This window comes from Phoca vitulina, unplaced genomic scaffold (genome assembly GCF_004348235.1).
Source record: "Phoca vitulina isolate PV1807 unplaced genomic scaffold, GSC_HSeal_1.0 scaffold2, whole genome shotgun sequence".
Lineage (NCBI taxonomy): Eukaryota > Metazoa > Chordata > Mammalia > Carnivora > Phocidae > Phoca > Phoca vitulina.
Window position 1 is genome coordinate 79,860,847 of NW_022589705.1, and position 20,818 is coordinate 79,881,664.

A 20,818-nucleotide genomic window follows, 5' to 3' on the forward strand; every position below is an offset into this window, starting at 1 on the left:
CTTGGGCAAACCACAGGTCTGCCCCAGCCACCCCCTCACCCTGCTTCCCAGTTTGCGAGACGTGAGATTTTTGTTGAAGTTGGATGGGATTCTTCCATCATTCCTGTAGATAGCCCTAGGGTGAAAAGAGGGGGCGGCGGGTTACAGGGAGTGTAAATTGGGGAAACCCTGTCATCTCAACCAAATAATCCCCAAGTCTTGTCATTCTACTTTCGGGAGTCCCATATCCACTACCCTAACCCAAAGCGCCAGCTCTAACTTGTCCCAGAACAATTACCTGTCCAGGGCAGGCCCTCAGTGAACACCCATTACAATGACTAGATAATCCCGACAATTTAACTCTCCTGGTCTGGGAGTGTCCGAGGCCAAAGCCTCACTCTGGCGCCCATTTCTCAGAATGGGGAGCTTTTGTAAGTGTTCATCAACTCTAACAGTGAAGCTCACCCCAAGTGCTTGAGGATCCCCTTCTGGGGCTCCCTCTGGACTGATAAGCCACTAAGGCCCTTCTTTACCAGTTTATACATCTCCTCAATTTAGGGCGTTGGGCCCCCAAGTCAAGCGCTTACCAGTCTGAAAACGAGATCCAACCACTAGCTGCCACATTTCCAGGTTTATCCTACTTACTGTACTAGCAAGTGGAGTGGCTGGGTGCTTTGGCTATCAATCCCAGCCTCTTCTCACTAATTATTTTGGCAAGGTACTTAACCTGAGACTAATATGGATAACAGCAGTGCTTACCACATAGGGTGTTGTGAAGAGAAAATGAGAAGTTGGGAAAGTACTTGGCCCAATGCCTGGCATCCAGTAAATTCTCCAACACGGTATTTGGAGGCCTTCAAATTATAGCAGAGAGCTGTTTATTTGGTACTATTTGCCAGCCCCTCTGCAGTGCTCTTTACTTTCTACAGGTGGAAGATTTTTAAATGTTTGCTTTTAATTTAGAATGCAAGCTTCATGAGACAGGGATTCTTGTGTTTTGTTTCTAATCAAATTTCTACAACAACGTCTGGGATATGGTAGGCACTGAGAAAATATTTGTTGATTTTATGAAATAAACAATAAACAGCAGTCCCTTACCCTATCCCTACCCCCAATTCTCACTCCCTTGAGGCAAGTTTCCGTATCTCCCTATAATCTGCACATTTCTAAATAATGTACTTTCTCATTTAGGTTTCAGATATCTTAGAGACTGTCCTTCATTCATACATACACACTTCTCCATCTTCTGACTATAATTTCTCGCAAAGCAGGAGCACCTGGCTGGCTCAGTCAATAAATAGAGCGTGACACTCTTGATCTTGGGGAGGGGGGAGGGGTGCGAGTTCAAACCCCACAGCAGGCAAAAAAATAAATAAAATATAATGTCTGTCAAAGCAATATTGAACATTTACATTACAACTTCGTAAATATTTATAGCAGAGCCACATTATGTACTATGATTACATTTGTTTTGGGGTAATCAATCCAGGTTGCAGGAGGATGGGGGAAAGATAAAACAGAGTACTCCATGTGTTTGAACAAAAGGAAATTTACACTTAAGATTTTGGCGCTAAATTAATACCTAACACCAAAAAACTATGCATGTGAAAAACAGGACAATTATTAACTATAGGGAACAGAAAAAAACGTACAATTGTCGTAACGGCAAAGCGCGTATTGTAGAGTACTGTGTGCCTGACACTGTTCTCATACATGTAAAGCACCTACAGAGAGCTTTATAACACTTACGTGCAATACAAGGAAAAGGAATTGACGTTCTCGGCTCAGGAAGAGGCTGACTTAGATTCCAGCCTAGTTTGTGCATTTGGTAGGTAGCTTCTTGACCTTAAGCAAGTCACAACTCTCAGGGACTGTTTCCCGAGGGACAAGTTTTTGCAGGGCTGATGTAAGGACTGAAAGAGCTATTATTGCATGTAAAGTGTTCAGCACAATGCCTGGCCCATTTCAAGTCCCAATACAGAAGAGCTGTTATTAAGAACAGGGTATTTTCATCATGCTATCCTGTCAGAAGGGAAAACTCCAGTAAGTCTAAACCAAATGGACTTTTCTTGGGGGAGTGAGGAGGAGCAGCACACACACAAGTGCTTCTTTACGAAGAAAATATTAGAATCGAAAGTGTGGTGTCCCTTCTAAGAAGTCAATTTCCAATCAGTATATGGCCTGTATCAAAACTAAAACTTAAGGGGGGGGAAAAAATCACAGAATACATTTGAAGTTCTTTTACATCATATTCATTTTTCCAAGTCACTGACATCCAAGACGAATCCTTTTGGTGATAATAAAAACTTCCTGTTATACATGTAAAGACCTTCTAGATCAGCACTGTCCACTGTAACTTCCTGCAGTTATAGAAACGTTCTGTGTTTGCATAGCCCAATACCACAGGCCCCAGCACACAGGACTACTGAGGACTTGAAATGTGGCTAGTGCAACCAAGGAAATTATTTTTAAATTTTTACAAGTTGTAATTTATTTAAATGTAAATAGCCACATGTAGCTAGCGACCACCATCGTAGACAGGTCAGCTGTATGATTTGGTTGCTCAAGTGCCTGGGAAGATCTACGTTAATACTCGTAGTAAGTAGTCTTAAGAGTTATTATGCAGTTAACCATGTTGAATCAATCACATCAGCTGCTGAGAATGATATAACAGCAAGCTTAGTGTATTTGTACATATGTACCGTACTCAAATCTTGGTTTGGGATTAGGATATTAAAAGATCCATTCCATGTCTCACATTATGCAGCATAGTTTTTTTTTTAAAAATCCACTGATTCCTGAAACATAAATACCTAAGCAAAAATCAATCAACTCTTTTTCTCTTTTTTGATTTGTATGAAACAGTTACATCAACAGCTGACTGGCACGTACCAGGACATCGCGACATCACTTAAGTCCTAGCCTTGACCAGGTGCATAGGTATGGGTTTATTCTGCTCTTTCCAACACGACAGGTGCTCCCTTAAAAAAGCAGGGAGTATGTAGAAAACAAGTGACCTGTTTTATAAAACTCTAAATTTATTCAAAGTGTTAAAAGATTTCACTCTCCCCTCCAAAATACTTTATATTTTAAAAAAATCAAAACTGTTTTCTATTTTCTCAGCCACTGTACAAGCTGCTGCTTCCCTTTCTGGGCACCAGCCTCTGCCCTTCTGACCCCCTTCCCCTCCCTCCCTTCACTCTCAATATTGCTATAGGTTTGTTTATAAAACTCTCCTTCCCCACTCCCTCCATGTCCTGCCCTGCAGATGTAGCTTCCTTTCCAGACGTCAGGCCCTTGGCTACAGGTAAGGCAGGTCGGATGGGCAGGATACTCAGGCAATGCCTGAAGGGCAGAATGCTTTGTGCTTCTGGGAGAAAGGCTGATTGGCTTTTTTCTTGATCAAGTGGAGGATCATTGTTTATTCTTCCCCATGGACGTCTGTTGAGGGCCAAATATTTGGCTTGGGGTTGCCCATGGCTAGGCAGCCCTGCCCCATCTCCGGTTTCCCCCAGGCATAGGTCCATGACAGCTGGGTCTGACCACCACACCATTTGTCTGCCTGTGGATTGTGAAGGACAGAGAGTGGCACATGGCTAGAGTAGGGCTTGAGGATCCCCAACTTTTCAGAACGTGGGCACCAAATCCCCAGGGGAGGAATTTTTGGTTTTTGGCAGGCAAAACCAGGGTCAGCCAGGACCATGGAGGTAGGGATGAGGGGGAAAGGTCTAACCACATAGCTCTGGGGTGAGCAATGTTCCGGCTGCCAAAACCCCCTCCCCTCTTCCATTTCCCCCGACTCCCCTTCATCTTGTAGGTTGCAGGATGATTCAGGAGAGGAGGACAGAAAAGAGGAAAAGGATTCTGTTCTGCTGATAGGAAAAAGGCAGGAGATGACAGAGTATTCGGGGCTGGGGGAGGCCTGCTGGAATCTGTAGTTGTCATAGCTTCCCAGTTCCAGGAGGGAGGGTGGCAGGGCCAGGAGCCAGGCCCGCAGAGGCTTCATCAGCTCTGTTCCTTGTCCTTGACTAGTAAGACTGTGTGCTGGCCCCCACTGGACACCGATAAGACCACACGGTTCTCCAGCTGTTTGCCTGTCATCTCCACCGGGCTCCAGGCATCCTCCTCCTGCCCTGTGCCCAGCTGGTAGTTGGTACCCATGCCCCAGGCGAAAACACGACCTACAGGGGAGAGAAATGGGGACAGCTGTCTCCAGGATCCCTAGCCCCACCTTTCTAAACTGTGAGAAGCCTAGAACATGAGGGTGAATCCTGGCTTTGGCCTGCAGCAGCCTAGCAATGTCCCAGCCTCTGGGAGTTCAGGGAAGCTGGGAGAAGCCAAGGAGATGATGGATTAAAAAAATAGTTTTGTCAACCAGAGACCACACTCCTTACACATTGCCAAAGACTTCTTCCTACTCCTAGGCATGGCATTCAAGGCTCTACATGACTGGCCACTCCCCAAAACCCTACACCACCCTCCATTCCAAGGTCCTTCGAGACCTTTGAGACTGCTCTAGATGTTCCTGTGCCTGGGATGCCCTTCATTGCTTATCATAAAGGACTGAACCTTTAAGGTGTAGTACAAGCTCTACTTTCCCAGTAACTCTTCCCAGATAATTCCAGTCAAGTGCTTCCATCAGCTCCAGACTTCTCAAGGTGTCCATGGCTATCGATCTCACCCACTCAGGCTTTGGTGACCACCTGGTTCAGAGCCTCCTCTGCTGTGCCTGCTGGAACCCCAGTGACTAAGCCTTCTTTCTCCTAATAAAAGTCTAAGTACAACTCCCTGGGAAGCTGGCACATACTAGGTTGTAAATAAAGGGGTCACCTTGGTGGAAAGTGTAAAGAGAAGACTGAGCTAAGACTCTGGAGACCTGGGGGTGCCTGAGTGGCTCAGTTGTTAAGCGTCTGCCTTCGGCTCAGGTCATGATCCCAGGGTCCTGGGATCAAGCCCCGCATCGGGCTCCCTGCTCGGCGGGAAGCCTGCTTCTCCCTCTCCCACTCCCCCTGCTTGTGTTCCCTCTCTTGCTGTCTCTGTCAAGTAAATAAATAAAATCATAAAAAAAAAAAAAGACTCTGGAGACCTGGATTCAAGTCCTACTGCCTGTCTGGGCCTCAGTGATGTATCTCTCTTTACTATTTTTCTATGCTACGAAACAAATAACCCTTCTTAAAATAATACGTTTACTCACTTTATGTTCATCAAAGCCAGAGCTTCTGATAGGAGAAAAGCAATGTCATCACAAACAGTGCTCTCTGCATCTCAGCTCTATTTGATGATGGACATCACAGCCTGACGAGCAGTTTGGTAAGAATCATGACCCCCAAGACCCAACCACACCAAGCGTGGGCAGCCCCAACTCACCATCCTTGGTCACAGCATACCCAACGGAGGCCCCACAAGCCACTGAGGAGACAGCAGGGAGCCTTGGGATGAGGGTAGGTATGCTTTTCTCCTCGGCGCCCTCCCCAAGGCCCAGCCGCCCATACTCAGCCCGGCCCAGGCTGTACGCTTTTCCTGTGGGAGGAGGGAGGAGATGAAGAGTAGCAGAGGGCATGCTCCAGGTAGATCAGACGAGTTCCCAAATCCAAGGGAGCTGGTCCCCACTCCCAGGGTGGTGAGAAGCAGGTCTGCAGCATCTGTCCCAGTTTTGGGGGAGGTCTGGGAGAACCCCCATAGGACCCCACTGAGCTCATACTTGGAAGAGTGCCAAGACTCTGGGGGATGGGAATGGCCCTCATGGACCCACATCTGGCCCAACCCACGGAGCAGGCCCAGGTTCCAAGGACCATGGTCTCAGGAGTCTGGCTAGGCTATGCCCAAGGAATACTCCACCCCCAACCCAGAGGTCCCACCTTCCGAATCCATGCAGACTGTATGATGCTGGCCACCAGAGAAGCCCACCCAGGACTTGGTAGAGTTCTTGAAGGATGTCAAGTTTTGGGGTACAAAGCAAGATTCTGTGCCTGGGGTTCCTGGGAGGAAAATACCAGAATAGAGTTGTCAGGGGTGAAGCTGTCCAAGGAGCTGTCCTTCTTCATCCTCTCACACAGTGAGGCCACCTCCCCCCCCCCACAAACACCAAGGTAAGGATATTCTCAGTTTACAGATAACAGAGCTATGGCTCTGAGGGGTTAGCAGACCCCAACAAGGATGCCCAACAAATGAGTGGTGAAGCCAGGATTGGACCCAAGTCACTCTGGGCTATGCCAGATGTTGGGCTTGGGACTCACCAAGCTGATGATAGTTGGAGAGGCCAAAACCATATACATGGCCCTCGCAGGAGATGGCAAAGGTGAAGTAGGCACCACAAAAGGCGTCCTGGAATCTCACATGACCCCGGCTCCCTCTGGATTTCAGCATCACACACTTGGGGACCAGGAGTCGTTCTGTAGCAGAGAGGAGGCCAGGGTCAGTGGCAGACACACACAGCTTCTCTCTCTGTCCTGTGTGTTTTTTCCCATCACTATAGCCCCTGGAGGGAAGCTAAGCAGGGATTTTTCTTCCTTTTCCCTATTAAAAAGAAGAGGAAACAGGCCAAGAGAGTACAAGTGCCTCACTCAGACTCCCAGAGTTGTAAAAAGTAACATTTACATGGAACTTACCATGTGCCAAACATTCTTCTATGTTAACTCCATTTCACTTCACCACAACTCAATGAAGTAAGTTTAGAGATGAGAAAACTACATCCAGGGTCCCACAGCCAATAGGTAGTAGAACCAGGATTCAAATCCAGGGTGGTCTGGCTCTAGAGTCAGAGTTCTTTTTTTTTTTTTTTTTTTTAAGATTTTATTTATTTATTTGAGAGAGAGAATGAGAGACAGAGAGCATGAGAGGGAAGAGGGTCAGAGGGAGAAGCAGACCCCCCGCTGAGCAGGGAGCCCGATGTGGGACTCGATCCCGGGACTCCAGGATCATGACCCGAGCCGAAGGCAGTCGCTTAACCAACTGAGCCACCCAGGCGCCCTAGAGTCAGAGTTCTTACCTATCACCACAGGCCTAGCTGATGCAAGCCTAAACTCACACAGAGAATCCCTCCTGCTTCTGACCTTCACCAGGGGGTGGCTTGCCAAGTTGCTCTGCCCTGTCAGAGTGACCTAAGCCACCTACCAAGGCCCTGCCGGCCACCACGGTTGGCAAATAATTCAGGCACACGGCCCAGCTGGCCCTGCTCCCCGCAGCCCAAAGTGTAGAGGTCACCATCAGCTGTCAGCATCACCAAGTGGTCATTTCCTGCGGGGGAGAGGAAGGCAGAGGATACAGGGCTTGTCTGTACGGCCCAAGACTAGGCTAGCCCCAGAACGAGGTTCTCCAACTCCTGCCTAGAGTGCCCCCAGGCTCACCTGAGGCCACCTTCACTACAGGCATAGTCAGCTGCACTTGCACAGGCACCATGCTCTTCTTCATGGGCTCCAGGAGTCCAATCACACCGTTATTGTCCTGGAAGGCAGGACAGAGCACTTACCGGCCAGTCCTGTCTGCCCCAGACCAGCCAGATCCAGGCTTGCGGCAACCATAGAGCTGTATGGTGAAGGGGACTGGTGCCAGATGGGGATGAAGAGGTGGGCAGGAGCCAGGACAAACAGTGAAATACTTAATGAATGAAATCATATGTGGCTTGTGATTTGCATTAAAATAACAAAGGAGTAGGGTAATGGATGGGAGTAGAGAAGAAACAAGTTTGGCCACAAGCTGATGACTGTGGAGGCGAGTAAATGGGTATTCGATATGTTTTTCTGATTACTTTTATGTGCTTGAAATTCTCCATAAGTAGCTTTAAAAATAGCCATGATGAGGACACACCTCATCAGATTCCTTTATTTTTGACATTTCAAAATAAATACCAAAGTACCAAGACAATTTTAATGCTGACTCTACTGTTTAAACTCCCTTGCCTCAGAAATTCTGAGATGTGACAATCCTTCTCATGCACCCCAAAACCCCTGACAGATGTAGAAGAGGGCTGGGAAGGGGGGAGGTTGAAGGCAGGGAGATGGGTGAGGAGAGCAGGCTTCCTGAATCAGTCTCAGCCCAAAGGCATCCTTGACCCACCCCTTTCCCAAGATAACACACTTCATAATATAGACTCAAGGAAAGAGCCCATGGTGTGAACAGGCCTGGATGAAGAGACCTGCGTCTGGGCCCGAGCTCTGCTCTGGGCCTTGATTCCCCCACCATTAAGTACAAAAGGGAGGTGGAGATGGATTATCACTGAGGTCTCACCAGTGAATTCTTCCAGCCAGCCAGCCCCCAAGCGGTCTTCCAGACCCAGTCTTACCCGGAAGGAGCCCCAGAGGAAAACGCGACCATCCTCAGTGAGGGCTGCTGTATGACTGTCTCCTGCTGACACCTGTACCACTTTCTCTTGCAGTTCCACTTTCCCGGGGACCATCTCTGAGCCCTCCACTGATGTGTCCCTTCCCAGGGCACCCTCATCGTTGCAGCCGAAGGAGTAGACCTGTGCCCAAGATGCCCCCATTAGCGCAAGGTCTGGCTTCGGTCCATTCTTGCACTCCCTGTGCAGCTAACCAGCTCCATCTCCACAGAGTGATGTGTGTGGCTCAAAGCTCCTTCCCCAAGCCCCCCAACCCCAGGCCCTGTCCAATCCTGTGCCACCCACCCCAACCTACCTGGCCGCTTTTGCTTAGACACACAGTATGCATGCCCCCAGCCTCGGCTTGCACGATGTCCTCCGGAATGGGCACCAGGGCCGGCTTCTTCCTCTCCATCACATTCTCGCCTAGCCCCAACTGGCCCACGTCGCCCTGGCCCAGTGTTAGCACCATGCCTGGTTCCGTGCTGTGGGACCTATGGGAGACTGAGGGGTGAAGAAGACAGCCCTTGAGTGTGCAGGACGACAGAAGAGAGGAGGGGTCACTGCATGGGCTCTGGGACCACACAGATCTGGGTTCAAGGCCCTGCTCTGCCACAGATCAGTCATAGGATCTTTCTAGGAAGCCTAAGTCTCCTCATCTGTAAAATGTGAATAGCAAAGATAACTATGTCACAAGGTTTTTGTGAAAATTAAAACCTGAGCACGTGGGGCGCCTGGGTGGCTCAGTTGGTTAAGCGACTGCCTTCAGCTCAGGTCATGATCCTGGAGTCCCTGGATCGAGTCCCGCATCGGGCTCCCTGCTCGGTGGGGAGTCTGCTTCGCCCTCTGACCCTATCCCCTCTCATGTGTTCTCTCTCATTCTCTCTCTCTCAAATAAATAAAATCTTAAAAAAAAAACAAAAACTGAGCACGTTATTAATATGAGGGACAATCAACATTGTGTAATGAATCTTGGTGGGAGGGAAAGAGAACAGTGCGGATACAGATGATTTTCCTGAATAGCTCTGAGTTCTCAGGAGTCATGTTGCCAACAGTGAGGACTCAGATAATGTCTACCCTTTACTGGCTGCTTATTCTACAAATGTTAAATTGCTTTGTAGTCCCCTAAATTATACTACAGACCTTCCGTATTTAGGCTCCTGTTTTACAGGAAAGGAAACAGAGCCTCAGAGAGGTTAAGTAACCCTCCCAGGGTCACGAAGCTAATAAACAGTAAAGTTTGCACTGAAACCAAAGGAACCTACATGGGTCAGAGCACTGTCCCTAGCCTCCACCCTCAGGCTGCGACTTAACTCCTAGACATATTCCCACGGAACCCTTCCGCTCCTATCTGGCAGCTGACCCGCCCCTGAAGAGGAAGGGGCAGGAGTTAAGACAGAAGACAGGCATTTGTAGAAAAGTACAAGCCAACCAGTGGAAGGCACAGAGCCATCTGCTGGCCAACGGCGGCTGCCCAATGGCGGCTGCCCATGGCCCCGGACAGCCAATGGTGTCCAGCTCCTCCCCCCGGGGGTGTGGCCACGGCTGCCGGGGCGCTACGGCTGCGCAGAAGGTGCCCTGAGCAGGGAGCCACCTGGTCGGGTTTTCTGGTCAGGAGGGCTCGGCCTCTGGGCACCTGGAACGCGATGGGAGGCAACAGCCCTCACTGCCTGGTTACGACGGTCTGCAAAAGACAGACACTATCTGAGCGTCGGTCCACACTATTCCCTCCCAGATTGGGGGTGGATTTCTCTCCTCCCCGTCTCCCTCCAGGGTCCCAGGAAAGAGCAAAGCACAGCTACCTCCTTCAAATGCTACCAGGACATATCTCATTTTCCTCTTAACAGCCCAGCAAGATTGGTGCTGTTCTTGCCTCTGTTTTATTAATGGGGTAAATTCAAGCTCAGCGACGTTAAGTCACGTGCCGAAAGTTACACGGCTAGAAAGTGGCAGAGCCTGGACTTGAACCCACTTCTGGAAGTCAATGGTCCTAGCCATAGTACATTACTGCCTGGAGCAAAGTCCTAGCTAGGGTCTTGTTTTTTTTGTTTTTTGTTTTTTTGCCAGTACTGCCTGAGTGCTTGTAGACAAGTCTCCTCCTTTATGACTTCCAGAGGGTGGGATTCAGTAAGCTACAAGAGACCCTGCATCTGGGTGGAGCTCCTGGGCTTCCAGGCCCCTCAGCTTCAGATGTCAGGGAGGCAGGAGCCCAGTCCTAGATTCTGGGGGCTCCAAGAGGGCCCCCATTCAGAGATAGAGGCCAACACCAACTTACCCTTCACCTTCTTGCTTTTGGGGAGAGCATCTTCTGGGGGTGATCTTCTCTTAGCTATACGTTTGGGTGGCATCTTCCTTTCCTGAAAAACCGAGGCAAATATTCTGTTTCAGAAATGGCTATCACTTGGGGCGCCTGGGTGGCTCAGTTGGTTAAGCCACTGCCTTCGGGTCAGGTCATGATCCTGGAGTCCCGGGATCGAGTCCCGCATCGGGCTCCCTGCTCAGCAGGGAGTCTGCTTCTCCCTCTGACCCTCCCCCTTCTCATGCTCTCTATTTCATTCTCTCTCTCAAATAAATAAATAAAATCTTTAAAAAATAAAAAATAAAAATAAATAAAAATAAATGGCGATCACTTTCCTGCTCTAACCAGGCAACATTTACCAAAAACCCTAAAAATGGTAAGAGGAATTCTGGCAATTCCACTTCTCAGAATTTATCTGAGGAGAACAAGAACAGAATAATGGATACACCCAAAGATTAGGTTCCATAAATATTCTCTACTGTATTCTTCCTAATATTAAAAAAAATAGAACAACCCATGTGCTCCATGGTAGGGGACTGGCCAGAAAATATGCAGTATATTCAGGATAGAAGAGTATGAGGCCATTAAGAGGATGCTTTCAGAGATGTGTTTATTGAATAGGAAGATGTTCACCATGCCAAATAATACAAGCAGCTTGAAAAAACAGTCCATCATCCCATAAAAAAAGGCATACACATGCAAAAATAGGTGTAGAAGACTGTGTGGAAGGAAATACATTTATTAACAATGGTTAGTAACCTCTGGAAAATGGGATTATGGACACTTTTTTTTTTTGTACCTTCCTATATTATGTAAGATATCTAACAAAGAACTTTACATGTTTTATTTATTTATTTAGGGTTTATTTATATATTTTTGTCATTTCTCCACCTGTGAAACTCAAACTCATGACCTTGAGATCAAGAGTTGCATGCTCTTCTGACTGAGCCAGCCAGGCACCCCTATTTTTTATTTTATTATAAAAAATTAAAACCTTGAAGAACAACATCAAGTAAAGTATCTCTCACAGCTCCCCCTCAACCCTGAGATAACCACGAATAACTCTGGGAAAGCACTACTGTTATCAGAGCAAAAGAAAAACCAACCAAACAAAAAACCAAAAAAGCTATTCTCATTATATAAAACCAAACCAGACCATCTGTGCCCTCTGATCTAAAAGTGCCACTCCTAGGAAGACACTGGCTTTCCTAAACAGTCCAATTAATAAATAAACACTGTATATACTCACCAGGTGTTACAAATAGGGGAAAGGAAACCACTTGTGGGTGACAAGAAAGGTTCTTGGACCTAGCACCATCCAGGACAGCTGAGGGCTTCAGCCCCAAACGGCTCCCTCATTCGGTTGCTGCTGCCCCACAACGGTCTCCCTATCTTCCTCAAGGCTGCTGGGAACAGAGACATTCTCCCCAGCTCTCTCAATTCCCAATCCAGCCCAAACTGTGTCCAAAGCCTTCTTCCTCCACATACCCAGCCCCGGAAATAAATATTTATTGAGCCCTGGTCTTTAAGGTTGTGAAACTGCCTAAGCCTGGGGCTCTCCCATCCGGACTGCACACGTTCTGGAATGGTTGGCAGGGGTCAGGGCCCTTGAGAGCTACCCTGATGTAGAAGTGGGATAGCCTGTGCCCATGGAGAGCCTCAGGGCCAGAATCTGGGCTCAGCTACTTTCTAGCTGCTTGACCTTGGGCAGAATTACGTAACCTCGTCATGAGTCAGTTTCTTCCTCAGTAAAACAGGGATAATAATTGTACCTACATCTTTGTTATGTAGGATTAAATGAGCTAATGCTGTAAACTATACATTCTAGAGCCTACCCCAGGCAATGCTTGAGCACAGCTCTAATCTAATCTAACCCAGCTCTCCTCCATTTTGGAGCTAAGGGATGAGACTCTACCCAAGACTATAAATGGAGTAAGAACTTCAAGAGCCCTTCTCAGGCTCAGCTGTGGGCTTAACCGGCACCTCCTCCCCATCTCCTTCTTCCAGCAGGTTCTAGAGCATCAGCCTCTCCAGCTCCCCACTGCCTGGTAATGAACACAAGGCCAAAGGCCTCTGATTTTCTGAGCACATTTCTGCTAACTATCCTGGGGGAGAACAAAGAACTGAAGATAAGGAAGTAGCCAAAGGTTCAGAATCCTCCACGCCTGTGTAGGCTGAGACTGGCCCAGTTCTGACTCTGATGAGGTGGCAGTTCTGAACGTCACCCAACTTTTATTCTCTTGGGGTGGGACTCCTCCTCTCCAACCCACCTCTTTGAGACCCCTCTTACCATGCTAAAGATGCACATTCTCTGGGATTAGAGGGAACTGGATTCATCTGCTAGAGCTGTGGCTTGCTCACCCCAGCTTTTGTGACCCTGGTTGGCCAGCAGCCTTGACCTCTCTGCGCTGTAGCCTCTTCTGTAAAGGGGAATGCTATGGTACTTCTCAGGGCTGCTGTCAAAACTGAATGAAATGGGCGCACCTGGGTGGCTCAGTCGTTAAGCGTCTGCCTTCGCCTCAGGTCCTGATCCCAGGGTCCTGGGATCGAGCCCCGCATCGGGCTCCTTGCTCAGCAGGGAGCCTGCTTCTCCCTCTCCCACTCTCCCTGCTTGTGTTCCCTCTCTCACTATCTCTCTGTCAAATAAATAAATAAAATCTTAAAACAAACAAAAAATCCTGAATGAAATGTTTGTAATGGACTTTGCAGTGCCAAGCACACAGTAAGTACTCAATACATGGCAGCATTTATTCATCTGTCCCACAAATATTTATTGAGTGCCTATTTACAGTGCTTGGCGTTGGGCCAGGTGTAGCAAGGAAAGAGGAGACTAACCCTCTCCCTGTTCTCATGGAGCTTACATTGTAGCAGGAAAGAAACATTACGGATGGTGCTGAGTGAAAGATCAGCAAGGTGACATAAAAGATAACTTGGGGGTGCACAACAATGTGTGTGTGCTTAACGACACTGAGCTATATGCTTAAACATGGTTAAAATGGAAAAAAATGGTGAAAATGGTAAATTTTATGTATATTTTATCACACCAAAAAAAAGAAAAAGAAAATAACTTGGGGTAGGAAAGAGAGTGGTCAGGGAGGTGACCTTTAAGCTGGGACCTGAAATATGAGAGAAAGCCAGCAGGGCAAGACCAGGACAAAAGTGGCCTGGGACACAGTGTGGTAAGTTTGGGAACCAGGAGAGGCCAGCGCGGCTGCAGCTGGAGAACTGGTCAGATGGCACGAGGTGAGCAGGGGCTGGATCATGCAAGGCCTTCTAGGGAAAATGGAAAACTTTTAAGAAAGTCTTCATCAGATTTACATTCTTTTTTTTTTTTTTAAAGATTTTATTTATTTTGACAGAAAGAGACACAGCGAAAGAGGGAACACAAGCAGGGGGTGTGGGAGAGGGAGAAGCAGGCTCCCTGCTGAGCAGGAAGCCCCAGGCGGGGCTCGATCCCAGGACCCTGGGATCATGACCTGAGCTGAAGGCAGACGCCCAACGACTGAGCCACCCAGGCGCCCCCAGATTTACATTCTTAAACAGTTGTTCTGGCTACTGTAAAGAAACTGGGATGGACTGGAAGAGGAGGCCATTGCAGGCATCCAAATAAGAGAAGATGGTGACTTGATTGGGTCTGAGGTAATAGAGAAAAAGGACACAAAACAGATCAATTTAGAAGACAGATTCAATTCATGGATTAGATGTGTGGAGTTAGGGAGAGGGAGGGATCCAGAATGACTTTCTTCATCCTAAAAAAAATCTAGGGGATTTCGGGCACGCCTCCCCAGGATCCCCCTATGCTTGGCCAAACAAAACGATTCCCAGGCGTTGGCTTAAATGACTAGGAGGATGGATTGGAGCACCTGGCTGGCTCAGTTGGTGGAGCATGTGAATTTTAATCTCAGGGTTGTGAGTTCGAGCCCCACATTGGGTACAGAGATTACTTAAAAATAAAATATTTTAAAAAAATGACTAGGATGGTAGACTTCTATTTAGTGAGGTGGGAGAACGCTGGGGGACAAACGCTTGAGGAGAGACCCAAGAGCCCCATTTTACCCAATGTTTTCCTTGAGTCTGAAGTTGTTGGGAGCCAACGAGAGGGGATGTTAAGTATGCAGAACTGGGTGGGTTAAGGGGTGTGGGATAGAACAGGTATCCTTGTTTCAGGTAGACAGCTTGTATCTCTGGCCAAGGCCCTGTCCTGCCAAAGGTAAATCTCCCGTCAGTTCATCAGAATGACCTGTAGAGGTTAGCTGTGGCAGGGAGGGAGACCGTGTCGTAGCATGGAAAAGTGCTCACAACAAGAAGTTAAGTGAAAACAAAGGGAAGAGAATTATGTCAGCATACTGGTGCTGATGCTAGGCTGACCTGTAGGCAAGGCCTGGAGTGGAGACGGAAAAATAAACATGAGGTGATTGGTACCACAGGGCGCTAACAAAAACATGTGTTACTGTGGGTTGGAACCCAGTGAACATCTCCTTAGCCGCCCGCGTTTTGGTGAACATTGCGGGGCATCTCACTGCAAGCTAGGCACACTGATCCTACTTTACAGGTGAGGAAGCTGAGGCTCAGAAAGGTAAAGTACCTCACCCAGGACTGGAAAAGGGAGTGAAGGTCTCAACCAAGCTGGTCAGACTCCAAAGCTGGTGCCCTTGCCAACTTCCTCCCCAAGCTCCCCAGTCTCTCAGCCTGCCTGGGAACTGTCTCTCATACCCTCTCACCAAGAAAAGACAGCCACTTGGCTCTGGTCTTCCTGATCCCCACCCCATGTCATTCCGTAAGTCAATCATGATCTTTCTAAACCTCAAACCTGAAACAAGCGGCTTCCTTGCTCAGACTCCCCTGTGGTTCCTTCTGCCTGGAAGACAAAGCCCACATTTCTTAGCCTGGTGCGAAAGGCCTCCAGAGTCTGGTACTGACATAACTTTGGCCTCATCCCTTCTCTGTCACATCCTCCTTTTGCTTCCTACACAATCTTAGATTGCTTACAGTTCTCTCCAGACCATTTGCATCTCTATACCTTCCCATCCCTTATCCTACTGGAAGAATGTCTACTCAGTCCCCAAGTCACCTCCATTGGTAAACCTTCCTGGTCCCTCCCCTCATCCTAAACTAACCATTCCCTCCCAGAGAAACTGGGATCTTCTGGATCATAACTACTCTGGTTTACATGTCTGTCCACCATACCTACCTACTCCTTAAACTACGAGCCACTCTCTGGCACTAGCCACTCCTATCTTCTGTATGCCAACAGCCTTTTACTTCTCACAACAAGCTGAAGCAGCACTATCACTCCTAATTCAACTGATGGGCCTGAGGCTCAGAGAATACAGCCAGTAAAAAAGAGTCAGCAATAGAAACCAGGTATATCTGATTGACTTAAAAACAAAAACCAGGTTGGCCAAAGGCAGCCATGATCCAGGCAGGGGTGGAGGCAGCCCAGGCAGGCCTCCCCAGAATCCCCCATGAGCTTGGCCAAACATACGTGAGGGCAGAAGCCAGCTGAGTGGAAGAGGATGGTGAGACCAGAGAGGAGACACTGAGGCAGCTTGGGTCTAAGTGGGTGGGCCAGGTGGGTGTGGGAGCCAGGTGGGGGCCAAGGACATGGGGAAGGACAGACCTGAGTTCTATGTGAGCCTCAGAGTATTTGCCTCTCAGATGGAAGACTCTAGGTACTGCAGAATGCTGTTGTGAGCAATCCCAGAGGCAGGGCAGGGGATGAGGGCACCTCCTAAAAGGTGGAGCCCCGGGGGCACCTGGCTGGCTCACGCAAAAGAGCATGCGACTCTTGATCTCAGGGTCATGAGTTCGAGCCCCACAGTGGGTATGGAGATTACTTAAAGAAAGAAAGAAGCTAAAAATAAATGAATAAAAGGTGGAGCCCTGCACCCATTACCCACCTGCCTATCCTCGACTGCACAAACCAGCCCTTTGTACAGACTCCTCTAACTGCTCTGGGTGTGTTTTCTTAACCACACACTAAGTGTCTGGACTAGAAATAAGTAGCAATCTTTTGTCCCCACCCCTCACTCCCTAACAGACAAACACAGCTTCCATCCTCAGCAGCTTACAGTCTGGGAGAAGAGTGAGACATAGTCAGAAATAAGTAGAACTCAGAGAGTCACCTTCCACTAAGAGCCACCTACGATGCTAGGTGTGATCACCCTGGTTTTACAGATAAGAAAGCTGAGGCTCAGGAAAGGTGCCCCAGGCCACAAAGGTGGGATTAGATCCCAGGTCTCCTGAGCATTCCCCATGAGGGCCAGGGCAACCCCATCCTTCCTCCCCTCTTCTCCCTGGCCTCCAGTTTCCTCATGTAGTGAATGAAGGCACACCAGACTAGACAGTCTACCAGAGGCCTAGTGTTCCTGTTGTGACCTCCTATGACCTCTCCACAGCCTCGTTTCTGCAAAGACAGACAGGGCCCTCTCTGACCACAGCAGCTGTCCTGGCCACCACCCCCACCTCGCCAACATCAGGAGGCAGACACTTGCCTGCCAGTCTCAGAAGCTTAAGAATCTCTTTGTGGGGCGCCTGGGTGGCTCAGTTGGTTAAGCAACTGCCTTCAGCTCAGGTCATGATCCTGGAGTCCCTGGATCGAGTCCCGCATCGGGCTCCCTGCTCGGCAGGGAGTCTGCTTCTCCCTCTGACCCTCCCCCCTCTCATGTGCTCTCTCTCATTCTCTCTCTCTCAAATAAATACATAAAATCTTTAAAAAAAAAAAAAAAAAATCTCTTTGTGAGTTAAGGTCCCCGGGAGGAAAGGGAGGAGAGGGTCTCATGTGTCAGCAAACACTTGCTGAGCTCCTGCTATGTGCCAGGCACAGCGCTGGTATACTTCACCCCAGGAGTTCCTCGCCAGAGGCGCCCCCTTGTATACAGAGCTATGCCTGGGGGAAAGCACCTCAGCTTCCACCGGATGTTAGAATCACTGCTTTATGAAAAATACAGGATATTAGTAATTCTCACAATATGCCTCTTACCTTCATTTTACAGATAAAGAAACTAACACCCAGGGAGACTGGGTGGGTGGCCCAAGGGCACCCAACTAGTAAAGTTGCAAAGCTGAACAGGATTCCTGCTCTTGGGATGTCTTTGCAACAAGAGCAAGGTGAACTCCGAATTCATCTTTCCAGACTCCGCTCTGCTGCCCTTCTTGGGTGACACCGTCCCTGCCTCCTCCACCACCACCCAGTGTTTCTTGGTCTTGCACTCCAGACCTTTCAAGACCCAGCCCTTGCTGTATTATCTTGTTACTCCCTTCTTTTACTCCAGACTTCAACATCTGTGGTATTCCCAACCCCAACACTCACCTACACCTTCATGCCTTTGCATGCCCCTGCCTGGCTGGCACTAACCCCTCCATCCCAGGCAGCTGAATAACTCCACCAGCCGGTCAAAACCCCGTTCAAGAGTCACCTCACCTGGAAGGCCATCCTGACCCTCCTGGGCAGGGTTGGGTGACCCCCTCACGCGTTCCCGTACCACTCCACACACTCAACTTCTGCTAGGGCACACAAGTCACACTTGGCTGGAGCACCTCCATTACTATCTGACGAATGAATGGTTTCACGGACACACTTCGGTGACACACTGGACCAATAACTGAGGCCCCCAGATGGGTCTCCCCAAGGACACCGGGGGCTCTGTAAAGGCCACGCGGGGCCCTTCTCACCATTGTTCCCCAGCCCTGCCAGCGCAGCACGGAGTAGACAGGCAGTAAATAATCGGTTGACAGAGGAGTTGATGCGGGGTTCACAGCACACCTCTCCAAGAGTCAACAGTCTTCGTCCTGGTGCCTGTTGACGCTGAGACTTCTTTCCCTGCAGAAGACCCTCACCAGCCTAGCCTCGCGCTCCTAAGGCACGCACTCTCGCCGGGCAGGATCCCTCCCCTGGCTCTGTCAGACGCACCCTCCGGACGAACGCTGGGCACAACCACTTTCCCCGCTCCGGAAGCGCAGCCCCGGCCGGGGCGGCCGGTCCCGGACCGCGAGGCGCGCGGCTCTGCGCCCGGCGGGGTCACCGCGGCCGCGCGCACACGGCCGGCCGCGCTCGGGCCGTTTGAATCTCCCGCCCGCGCGGGCGCCGCGGGCCGGACGACAGAGGCGCGGCGGCAGTGGGGCCGCGCGGCCCTCGCTCGAGCCAGGCGGGGCCAGGCCGGCGCCAGGGCGCCCCGCGGGGCCGGGGACCCGCGCGCCCGCACCCGCGCCTTCCTGCCGCCCGGCTTCACGTGGGGCCGGCGCCGCCGACACAAGCGCGCGGGCAACGGCCCCGGCCCGCCAGGGCTCCGGCTGTGGCCGCCCCGCGCGCCGCCCTCCGCCCCGACCCTCCGCCCCGACCCTCCGCCCGTGACGGGCGCGACCTACCTCGCTGCAGGTCCGCCACAAGCAACTCCTCTGCTCGCCGGCCCGGCCGCGAACTGCCCCAGAGCATGCGCTCTGCAGGCCTCCGGCCCCGACCCCGGGCCAGAAAGGAAAACAAAGAGCCCGGCGGCCCCTGGCGGCCGCCCCGGGAAGTGCAAGTGGCGCGCTCGGGCTAGAGCGCTCTAGACCGGGTTCTCTCCGCCCCTGGCCCGGGTACTGTGGGTATGTATTTGGGAGGCTCCAAATCCGGACCAGTGGACTGACAACCAGAGACTACTTGAAACCAGGGTTGGTTTGGGAAGATCTGGTGGGGCAGGGACTGTAGAGATAATGATCTTCCCTGCTCTCAAAGGGGTCCCCGTCAGAGAAAGATGAGAAATCAGACCATCAACAACCACGCAGGGGCATCTGGCTGAGCCTGGGGCTTGGGAAAGGCTTTCCAAGGTAAGTCTAAGAGGGCAGGGCATCTAGGAGATGCATCCTTTGCGATGACAGAGAGCGATGAGAACCTAGGGTTGTTGCGGAAAACTGCCAAGGTGTGATTTGAGCAGAGGGTGCCCGTAGGAGTGAGTGGAGAACGCTCGAGAGGGAGAGTCAGATCATGATGCAGGGCCTCGTGTGTCTAAGGAGTACAGCCTCTATCCCGAGGCAGTGGGGAGTTAGGGAAGGGATCTGAGCAAGGGAGTGACATGAGCAGGGTCTTATTTTAGAGCAAAATGGAGAATGGAGTTGGTGGGAGGGGAAACTAAGGGGGGTGGGGGGGGTGGGCAAGAGAAGCAATGGAGACCAGCTAAGAAAGAAGATGAGGTTGTGGACTGGGGTTAGGTGCTGGAGATGGGAAAAAAAGCATCAAGTTGACTGTGCTCTCTTGTTAACACACTCCTTCTTCAGGATGGATACAAACAGTTCAGGATTTCAGGTGTTCCCTGAGGTGACTTGATTGCGTTGGGGGATTTCTGAGATCAGAGCAGGGACCTCTGCAGAAGGGCATTTTCTCCATTTCATGTTGATTCTGACTCTGAAAGTCATTCAATCATACCTGAACCCTAGATGGACACTTTTGATGAGTATTTACCAACCGAATTTCTCCTACGATGTGGAGCCCACCCCAAAGTACTCCCCATCTTCAGGGTCTCTTACCTCTCCAAGTTTACCTCTGCCTCCATCATGGACTCCTCTTTTGGATGATATTCTGTGAAATTTCTCCAAGTTTTAACCCTGGATCTTTGATCTCTCTGCTGTCTTCTTCCAAGATCTTACTCATTCACATGGCTTAATGTAATTACAAGAATGATTATTATCACCTATTTTGTAAAACCCTTTACTTTGTTAACTACAGAAACACATCCACCCATGTCCATGAGCTCATTTGTTCCTTACACAACCTCATGATCGTTGGCAAATGAGAAAAATGAGGTTCCAAGAGCTGAGGCCAGTTCTCTGGGGTCAGCACACAAGCAGTAGAAGAGGACCAGCACTCTTGTTCTTTCAACTGAGAGGACAGTCCATTTGGTCTGGTTTGACTTCCACCCTAAGTTTCAGCCCTATAGCTCTTCCCAGAAGACCCAATACCTAAAATAAAACATGTTTTGTATGGATCTAGACTCCCCTCCCAACTTCATCCTTATAGCCAAGATTAAGGTTCTCGGAGAAGTAAAGATTTAATCCTTAACTTCTGATTCTTCCTTCTCTCCCCTCTTCATGTTTCTGTTTCTGCCCCTCTGGTCTAAGGCACCACCCTCTTGGCTTCTGCTCCTGCCCCTCATCCCTTCCCCTCCATTTTGTTCCACCTAGGTCCCCATGTTAGTCTCCCTAAATCATGGCTCTGAGAACTTGCCCTGCTTCAAAATCTTTCAAGA

General features: G+C 49.7%; 1 protein-coding gene across 2 annotated transcripts; it reads right to left on the minus strand.

Moving 5' to 3' along the window:
• Positions 1-1,373: 1,373 nt before the first annotated feature.
• Positions 1,374-19,045, minus strand: RCC1 (regulator of chromosome condensation 1). 2 transcript variants are annotated; one of them, XM_032389918.1, is made up of 11 exons: positions 18,963-19,045; positions 10,572-10,653; positions 9,891-9,980; positions 8,613-8,800; positions 8,261-8,440; positions 7,326-7,422; positions 7,093-7,215; positions 6,216-6,371; positions 5,838-5,957; positions 5,347-5,499; positions 1,374-4,160 (listed from the first exon to the last, which is right to left on the minus strand). In XM_032389918.1, the coding sequence occupies exons 2-11, from the start codon at positions 10,642-10,644 to the stop codon at positions 3,985-3,987; spliced, it is 1,356 nt and encodes a 451-aa protein (XP_032245809.1). In that variant the 5' UTR covers positions 10,645-10,653; positions 18,963-19,045; the 3' UTR covers positions 1,374-3,984. The 2 variants fall into 2 exon arrangements, with proteins under 2 accessions (XP_032245809.1, XP_032245817.1); XM_032389926.1 differs by lacking the exon at positions 9,891-9,980.
• Positions 19,046-20,818: the final 1,773 nt, after the last annotated feature.